The sequence below is a fragment of the Aplysia californica genome, unplaced genomic scaffold (genome assembly GCF_000002075.1).
Source record: "Aplysia californica isolate F4 #8 unplaced genomic scaffold, AplCal3.0 scaffold00212, whole genome shotgun sequence".
NCBI classification, from domain to species: domain Eukaryota; kingdom Metazoa; phylum Mollusca; class Gastropoda; order Aplysiida; family Aplysiidae; genus Aplysia; species Aplysia californica.
The window spans coordinates 1,034,159-1,043,840 of record NW_004797482.1 but is presented as its reverse complement, the minus strand read 5'-3'; the positions used below and the strand labels follow the sequence as shown (position 1 = coordinate 1,043,840).

At 39.2% G+C, this 9,682-nt stretch overlaps 1 protein-coding gene across 2 annotated transcripts in view; it reads left to right on the top strand.

Moving 5' to 3' along the window:
* Positions 1 to 5,002, top strand: part of LOC101846654 (dual specificity protein phosphatase 6) — a 12,768-nt gene extending 7,766 nt beyond the window's left edge. For both annotated transcript variants that reach the window (XM_005099415.3, XM_005099414.3), the window contains one exon: positions 736 to 5,002. In XM_005099415.3, the coding sequence (XP_005099472.1) occupies positions 736 to 1,031 (296 nt within the window). In that variant the 3' untranslated portion in view covers positions 1,032 to 5,002. The remainder of the gene's footprint in view (positions 1 to 735) is intronic.
* Positions 5,003 to 9,682: the final 4,680 nt, after the last annotated feature.

Sequence of the window (9,682 nt, the reverse complement as noted above, 5' to 3'; positions counted from 1 at the left end):
GTGGGGGGTGGGGGTGCATCGGTCTCTCTGCAGACCCATTAGTTGCTTTATATTTGATCGAGAGTTTGTAGTGTTATACTTACTTACAGTTTGGTTTTATTTGTTTTTTTAAATTAAAAGCGACAAGAATGTAATTACACAATCGTGTAATTGTTTTTGGTATGCTTTGTAAAAATGCATGAAGTGGGTTTTTTTGTTTTCAAAACTGATTTCCAATGCACAAAAAAGTTGTGTTTTGTGGCATTAACATTAATGTAATTGTGTTGGCATGTGTGTTTGGTGAATGTTACCCTTTTCTGAAAATATGAAAGTGGTTATGGTGGAAGCATGATGAAGGTGAAGGTCCCTGCTATAATCATTATCCCGAATTAACACACTAAAAAAAGTTGTTGAGAGTCCTAGTGCAGTTCCCAGAGATGGCAACAGCCGTGATCTCATGACGACGTGGCATGATCACCTGGCATGGAATTAACATGGAGAGCAACCCACTGTTTTTGTCCTTTGTTATCCCTTGTTATATCATTCGTCTTGCATGTATCAAGGGAAATATTTTTATATCTATGGAATGGGGACATTAACGGTGTTTGTGTTCATGGTCTTATTAAATTATAATAATGCCCTTTATCTTTGTATCTCTGGAAGGGAGACTATTAACAGCATGCATGTTTATGGTCTTATTCTACCTTGTTTTAAGCAATTGTTTTGAGAGTGGAATTTTGTTTGTGTCTCCCTCAGACGAAGCACGCAACAACAAGAAAGGAGTCCTGGTCCACTGCCTCGCGGGTATCAGCCGCTCAGTGACGGTGACTGTCGCCTATCTGATGAGCCGGCAGAGCATGTCGCTGAATCGAGCCTATGACCATGTGAAACACTGCAAGCCCAATATTTCGCCAAACTTCACCTTCATGGGACAGCTTCTGGACTTTGAGAAAGATCTGAATGGGGAGAAGGGAGCGGATTCCGGAGACGAGATCCTCACGAGCGATTCTGAGAAACTGAGTCCGACTAGCAGCAACTGCAGTCCCATTTGATGGTTTGCCTTGATGGTGCCATTTGTCCAAAGCCCCTGACCCCAACCCCCCTCCCCCCTCCACATCTTGTTGCTGCCCTCCGTCTGTTACTTTGTTGAGTAGTGAACGAGTACTGTAAATATTTGGGGACTCTTGTACAGCATAAATAATATTATCTGGAGTGCCAGTAATATAGTGATGTAAATTGAGTGTGGAGTGTCTCTGTGTGTATGTGTGAGTAAAAAGAAAAAATCTGTGGTATGTGGAGTATGCATATGTAAAACTCTGTTGAACTTGTGATATCAAAACTTCTAAAGAGAGCTGATCAAAGAGAAATGTTTGTTCGCATACTTGTTGATACTGTAGTCTGTTGCAGACTGAATTCTTCTCTTTTTCACTGTTTAAAATTTTTATAGAAACTTCTTTCATTTATAGAGCAATCAATTCAAATTTTCTTGTTGGTATAATTAATGCCATGTTGAAAATGAATGAATGTGATATTTTGAAATGTTTTGGGGATGTGTCCTCTCTCTTAGAGGAAGGTAGCTGTGGTGATAGCATAATAATGAAGAACAACCCTCATGTTGTTCTGTTTCCCCTGTTGATATTTCCCACTCTATCAGAAAGTTGTGTTCTTGAATCGAGCAGAAGAAAAGAGTGCTCAGTACTCTTACCTGTAAATTGACAGAAGTCAGTTCTGATGTGGATCTTATAGTTGTTGCCAGGTGTCTCTTGTTACTGTTGACTCGATGGTTTGTTGTTGCCTGCAGGGCTTCCAGCAGAAATGACCTCCACAGTTGCTGTGTTTCGGCCTCTGGCCACGTCATAATGTTTGTTCCCCCCCATGGTTTAAACTTACTGTGCTTGGTTCCCACTCAACCAACCCTTCCCAACAGCTTTTTCTTTTCTTTAAATTTGTCAATTTAGTAGTTTTCTGAAGTTTCTATCTGTGTTCACCTTTGACTAGTTTCCTTAATTTAAAAATTTAAGTGTTACGGATTAAAAATTAGGAAAAATTGAGTTGTCCCTCACTTTTTGGAGAAACTGAGAAGTTAACACTCATTCTCTCAGTCTTACTTGTGAATCAAAGAAAATCTTTAAAGTGTGCCTACTTTCTGTCTAAATTGTTTCAAGGTGTTTTCATTTCTCTTTTTGTCAGTGGCCCCCCCCTTTGTAAGTTTGTTACCTTGTTCTGTTTTGTGGACAGACATTTGTGTCTGTGCCTTGTTGACTTGAAGAATTTTTATGAAAACTTGTTGCAGTTCCACGTTCTTGTACATAGGACGACAACAACACAAAACGTCTCTCGTTGGAGATGAATCAAGTCTTTCAGATTGAATGTTTGTTGATGAATCATATTAGCATTCTTACTTGAAAACAATAGCCCACTTCTTCATATGGCAGCTTGTTCAAAGAATCATTGAACTCCTAGCATGTCTGATCAGTAACAAGGATGAAGCCCCTGATGAAGGGGTCTGCGTTACTATCACACATGCTAGTCATCACATTGTCAAGTTTCCCTGTTGACTTGGTCAAGTTTCACTCATGGTTTTGGACCAAAACATTACTCTTCATCCATTCATTGTGTCGTGAGTTTTGTTTATTTTATTTTCATTTCAACTTTAAGTTACAAATTTTGATCCACATTTGATTGTTCAGCCTATGAAAGCATAGAAAGCAGACTACTTTTCCAAATGAAATGACTAGCTGGAAGTTTTCAGGGCTTTTTGTAAAGGAGTCATTAACTTAATCACATTCTGTAAGTTTACATTTAGGCCCCTGTTGTTTGATGAACAAAGATGTTGTTGACAGTCACATTTCTCTAATTCTACCAAAACGAAAATTTTTCTACCAAAGTTTTTGCATGTATCTGCTGACTTGACTCGGCTCCTATTGTGCCTGTTTCATATCCCACCCTTCACTTGCTCTGTCACTGCCAACTTTCCTTTTCACTCGCAGAAGGAAAACATTATATCAATTTCATCGACCTATTCACAATCGGCCATTTTTCACATTTTCATCGTCCATGCTTTCATTTGAAGGATCATGTCATTTTTACCATCACCAAGTTCATCATACCTAGGCTTCACTTTGTTGAAGCAGTTTGATGCTTCTCCATTCTGTCCTCTCGAAAGAGAGGTCATTGCATATTCTGGTGTTGTAGAACGCCACCACAATGGCAAGAGTCATGAAGGCTGTACATATCTCGCTGTATATTATCTGAAACTTTGCATAGTCTGTGATCTTTTCGTGTTGGACTTTGGTTTTCATTTTGTTGTGCGCCAGCTTCTTTTCTATCATTTTGTTAATTTTAGTTTCGTAGGCACGCACGCCGTTTCTTTTACTTCACCCTACTTTCATTCTATCCCTGGCATGCTATTTGTTTTTCTCTTTCTCTGTCAATCTGTCTTGGTAAGAAAGATTAACCAAATCTGATGATATACCTTTTGTGATTAATTCTAGGACCCCGTCCACATTAACTTCCTTTTTATATGCCATTGGCATGTTCATACACCCCATCCATCTGTTCCCTCACCCCAAACTGTCTCTGTCTGTCTCAGTCATTCTCTGCCTTTGCCTGATTACTTTGTTTATCAATCCACCCATCTGTCTTCCGCTTTGCATGCATAAGCATGAAGCATGAACCTCACAGGCCTGCCACCTGTGCAGCCACCGCTTGGAAACAAAGAGCAGAAGATCATTTGTACACTCGCGAGTGAAACAGCTCAGGTCTCTTAACAGTGGAACATTTTATTAAATGTTTGCTGCTAATACAGGGACCATGCGGCGTCCTTTGAGACCCACCGATACCTGGAGACAGCTGTCACCGCTCTCAATGCAGTGTTCGCCTCTTTCTCTGTTTGCAGTAATGAAATTGTTTGTTTGTAGGGTTTTTTTTAACCTAATCTTGTGTGATAGTACAACTGGTAGTCGAATATCGGTTGCTTATAGATCAGAAATTTATACTGGTATTCTGTAGTTACCTGTTGTAATCATCTAATACTTTTTTTGTGTGTGGAAACTTCTTTTTTTTTTTCTTTCTTTTTTTTTTTGTAGACTTGCACCAAATAAGAAGTGTTTGTCATCTTAAAAAAAAAATGATTTTAGATTTCACAATCTGTTAAGTAGCTAACACCTGACTAAGTAGCTCGTAGTGTTGATCTCTGCTATTTTTGTTGTGCTTGCACCGTCTTCTTCAGAAAGTTCGAATGATTTGTCACTCGTAACTTTCTGCCCTGTCCTATGCTTGCTTGTTGACTAATATTGCACACCATATACCTACGCTTATCTGCCGTGACTGCTTCATTTATAGCTTTCTCTCTTGCTCTATGTTATTCTGCCCAAAGAAATCCTAACACTGTTTCAAAGAAATTCTAACACTGTTGAAAAAATTCAGTTATTTATTGTGCCCGACATGGTCTTCCATTTTTTTTTTTTTTTTAACCAAAAGTTCCCCCTGACCGAATACAAAGCTGTGTAAATTTCAGCTTTACATTTACAGAGATTTTTTTTTTTTTGACGAGGGCTGAAACGCCTGTATGAAAAGTCAAATTTTAATGTGCTGACATTTTGTTTGCCAACACTTTCCAAAATGTGTCTGCAAACTTTCTGAGACGATGGTCATTGATGACTGCAATAAAGCATTATGACATAATGTTCTATGGGGCAAGTACTTTCCCCCCTAGGTGGCTATACATATTGTTCTGTCTATCCAGACGATCTATTTAAACAAACTCTGTGGCTCAGGCAACTTTCTTCCTTTTTTCTTTGTTTATCATTAGTTACATGCCAGTTTTTATCTTATTTTCTATTCATCATTATCATTTTCATCATCGCCATCGCCATCATTATCACCACCATTTACGACTGTACCTCGTGGAATAATACATGTATTACAAATGATATGAATATTTTCTATGAAACGAGCATCTTGGAAGAAAATAGTCTAAGATTATGAAAAGAAAAATAAATGAAAATAATACTACAATATTTTAAAACATGCCTTTTGTGTTTTCTCTAGCCTTATGCTTATCATCTGTATGTGTTTCAAACTTTGAACTTCTCAAAGGTTGTTTATACTCTGGGCTCATGCATGCAGCGGTCTCTTTGGTCTGGTCTGGTGAGCTGAAGTGTCTCTTTGATCCTGATTGGATGGACACTTTGGGCCTCTGGAAAGACCTGGAGTCTGCACTCTGAGGGTGTCTGACACAGTCAACAGAGGCATAGAAAAAGCCCAGTGTAAGTCCTGTTGTTATTATTAAGAACAGTTTAAAGTTGGTTGTGGATGTGTACGTCGGTTGGTCCGTGTGACCTTGTTTGCCCAAGAGCGAAGTGTTGAGTGTTGGTATGGAGTGAGTGGAGAGGTCTTCTACGACATGAGAGAATCAAGTCTGAGATTTGAGACAATTTCTTGTTTTGTGAGGCATCAAGTATAGAACAAAAGTGATACTTTTCCATTAAATGTAGTGTATGCTACACCCCCATCAACACAATTATTTAATTAAGAGGCGGGCTACGACTGCCTGTTACGGCCAACCTGGGCCGAGAGGCTGAGGGACACAATGCAGAAAGACCAAGATTCTGAACTCAATGTAAATACACCCCGGGAATTGAACTTGGATTGTCTGACTCTTGGTAAAACACGTAACTGCTATACCACATATATACACGCCAATATTACGGAAATGACAATTCAAAGCCAATTGATATTATCAGTCCATGTACTTAAACTGCAGAATGTGGGCTTTTTTTTAGTCCTGTCAAACTCAAACGACATTTAAATCAAGTGGATAGATAAAGTAGAGAGGTCCAGAGGGCCCTCTCTTGTCTTAACTCCCAAGACGTGAGATAATATAAAGTGTTGCAAGCATGTTGATGAGAAATTGCAAGAGTTCATCAAAAATGAAGACTTTAATTTGTTACAAACAATCGAGAGTCATCATCTGAAAGTTTATGTGGATTGAAAGGCGAAAGACAGTACCAAAGGAGGGGGGGGGGGTGAATTTTGTCTATTTTTATTTAGTGACCAAGTGCAATTATCGCAAAATCTGTTCTGTGAGTAAGGTGTTGAGTACATGTGACGTGGATGATGATGGTGGGTGAAAGGTGACACGGTAAGGACGAGATGGAAGGTGAAAGAGTAAACTAACCGAAAAGGTGAACTGTAGGACAGTCACTCGTTACAACTGTCAGCTCAGTAGGGTGGGGAGATGACCGGGTCGAAACTGTCACCGTGGTAGAGCCAGGGGTTGAAAGTGAAGTATGTTAGAACTGTCATCACCATGCCATAGTGAGATGGTGAAAGTGGAAGGCTGTTTGTGACAGTGAAAAGATGGACGTGAGAGTTTGAAACCATCACCACGCTTAAGACTGAGTGAGAGGGTGGAAATGAAAAGACTGAAATTTCATGTATCACCATACCATTGACAGAACGAGAAGGTGAAAGTGAAGTGAAAGTTGGAAAGCGAAAGTAGTGGAACTTTACATGTACCACTTTTTTTTTATAGATGCTAGGTGTGAAGTGTGAACGTGAAATATCAGTGCTATCACCATGGCATAGTTAGAGGGTGGAAATGAGATATATTGAAATACATATATCATGCATCACCATGCCAGAAACTGATTTAAGAAGATGGAAATGAACGGTAGAAACTATCATCACCTTGACAGGAGAGGGTGAAAGGGAAAGATTTTATAACTATCACCATGGCATAGTGAGAGAGTGGAAATGAGAGATTGTATCACCATGCCAGAGACTGACTGACCTGAGAAGATGGAAATTTGAAAGATAGAAACTATCATCACCTTAACAGGAGAGGGTGAATGTGAAAGATTATAACTATAACTATCCACCATGGCATAGTGAGAGTGAGAGAGTGGAAATGAGATTATGTGTATCACCATGCCAGACACTGAGTTGACTGAGTGAGAAGATGGGAGGGAAAGGTGGAAACTCATCACCTTGACAAAACGAGAGGATAAAAGTGAAAGATTGAAGCTATCATCACCATGGCGAAGTGAGAAGGTGGAAGTGAGAGGCTAATACGTGCATCACCTTTCCAGGGTAGACTGAGTGACAAGATGGAAGTGAAAGGAGAAAATATCACCTTGACTGAACGAGAGGGTGAAGAAAGTGAAAGTGAAAGATTGAAGCTGTTACCATGGCATAGTGAGAGGGTGGAAGTGAGAGACTGTATTACGTGTATCACCATGCCAGAGTAGACTGAGTGACAAGATGGAAGGGAAAGGTAGAACAATGTACAGTACATCATGCATCACCATGACTGAGTTTTGACAGTAAAAGGTCGTACATGGTATCACCATAAGAGTGAGAGGGTTCGAACTGTAACTGTTAAGTCCCGCGCACTCGAAGACAATTTCCACTCGAAGCACGGCTGCCTGTAGAAATCCGTGCAAATGGCCGCTTTTTTCCCCCCGTTTGTTTCTCTATACCACCAACTCTGCCCTAAGCTGACAAAACGCCTTTCTTTAAATTCACAGCAGTTTCGAGAAATCAACGATTTTCGGTTTTCTTATCGTATTGTGTCTGCTGAGCATAGGGAATGACATTCTCTTCAGGGTGTGAGATCAACCGTCGATGTACTGTGCAACATAGTTTAGGTATTATAATATGAAAGCCAAAATTCGTCGATTTTTCGAAACTGGTGTGAATAAAAAAAGAGGCGTTTTGTCAGCATACGGCACAACTGACGTCACACTTCACAACCGTGCGAGGAGGGGAAATGTTCCTCGTGTGCGTGGGGGCTTACTGAACGAGAGAAGGTAAACGCGAAAGATGACTAGTGAGTGTGGGCGTGAGAGATGCTAAAACTAGCAAAACTTCAAAGTGAAAAAATGAAAGGTTTGCCATTTATTTGTGGGCCTAAGATTCCCTTTTCTTAGCACCCAATCGTAGATTAGTACTAAGAAGGCCTATGCAAGTTAAAAAAAAAAAAATGCCAGTGGCGTTTTTTAATTTTTAGTCAAACTAAGCCTTTCACTTGCAGTGACTTTTTTTATTTTTATTGTAGGCCCCACAAGCCATCGAGGGACAGAAGAAGGGTTTGTGAATTGCCCGTATGGTTTCTTTTCGGATTTAATCACGTGATCTACTCGTCTGCAACGTCCACTTCACCATTATGGAGGATACTAAGGGTCTGGGAGCGTTCGGGACAAAGGATGATGACGTCAGGGCTGTTTCTCGTGATGACAAGATTCTGACGAGGTCAGGAATGGAAAGCAGTATTCCTGGAGGTGCAAGTAAGGAATAACCACGACGAAATAATGTCTTCGGTACAAGATAATGCATACTACCAGAGGTAAGGATAGTATGGTGTTATTAATGTAGAACTCTTGTACATAAATGTATAGTTAGAGGTACCAAAATTATTGACACACCGTTGAAAATGCTGATTAGATTTTTAGTTGACTTTTATTCTTGGGTTGTGCTTGTGCCTAATATTCTTGTCTATATATTTAAAACGACAACAATAACAACAATAACAATAATATAATGATACTAGATCTACTACAACTAATAATTGCAACAATAGTAATAAAATAATGATAAATAGGTTATAATCTATTCGGGTAAAAACTTTATACTCATTTATACATATTGTGCAGACTGTCTGTTCTTTTCTTCTAATATTAAATAGACAAAGCCATAATAATATATAAGGGTAGGGCAGTGCTTGTTAACATTTTTATACCAACCAAAACCTCGCTTTACCACCTTAATTAAGGAGGCTAAAATGTTCGTCCCATCTGTCTAACATGCATGTCATTGTGTATAAAATCATGTCCTGAACAGGGCGTTATAAAACAAACAGCTGTCTGTCACTTCCTGGGTGATCCCCACCACCCACCAACATTACCAAATCGCCCACTTCAAATGTGGGCGTTATCGCCCAGGTAAGCAAGCAGTGTGGGAGGGGGTGAGGAGACAATAGTGACTGTGAGCTCACGTAGTCCCTAGTTCAGGATTACAATAATTTGCATTAAGTTCGAAAACAGCAATAATGATTGAGATTTAATCTGTAAAATCTGGGGTTCAGTCTCTCATTAGTTTTTCAAAGCTGATCACTATGACGTCAAGGAATTAATCATGTTGATCTGTATCATCCGTCATGTGCGTAGGCCCCAACACCTTGCGGAGATTCAGATGAGTAAATTGCCGTGATCCTCCTTTTCCGGTATTTCATCCTCCTTTCCCATCCTCCCAATAAATACATAAATGAATAAATAAATAAATAATAAACAGACAAATAAACAATATTTTTAAAAAAGAAAGAAAAAGCATACATACATATACACGAATGAATGAATGAATGAATGATTCAATGAATAATTTATAAATAAAGTCGAATCTGCTCCAACAGATAACGATAACTTCATAAGACAATCTCTTGTGAACAAGGCCCCTCCTATTTCTTCCCTTGTTTAATATTTTTAAAAACATTTTAATTACTATGTGAAACTGGTCACCTGTCTTAAACAATGAATACTCAGAATAGATCGTCTTAAAAGGTTTCGATCGTAAATAGGTACAAAAGTAAATAAAAGAAAAAACAACACAAGAGAAAACACATTTAAAAAAAATCATGGCTACTCTACTTCATATCGTGCTTTCACACTTCAGTCACGCTCCCTCCCTCCCTCCCTCCCTCCCT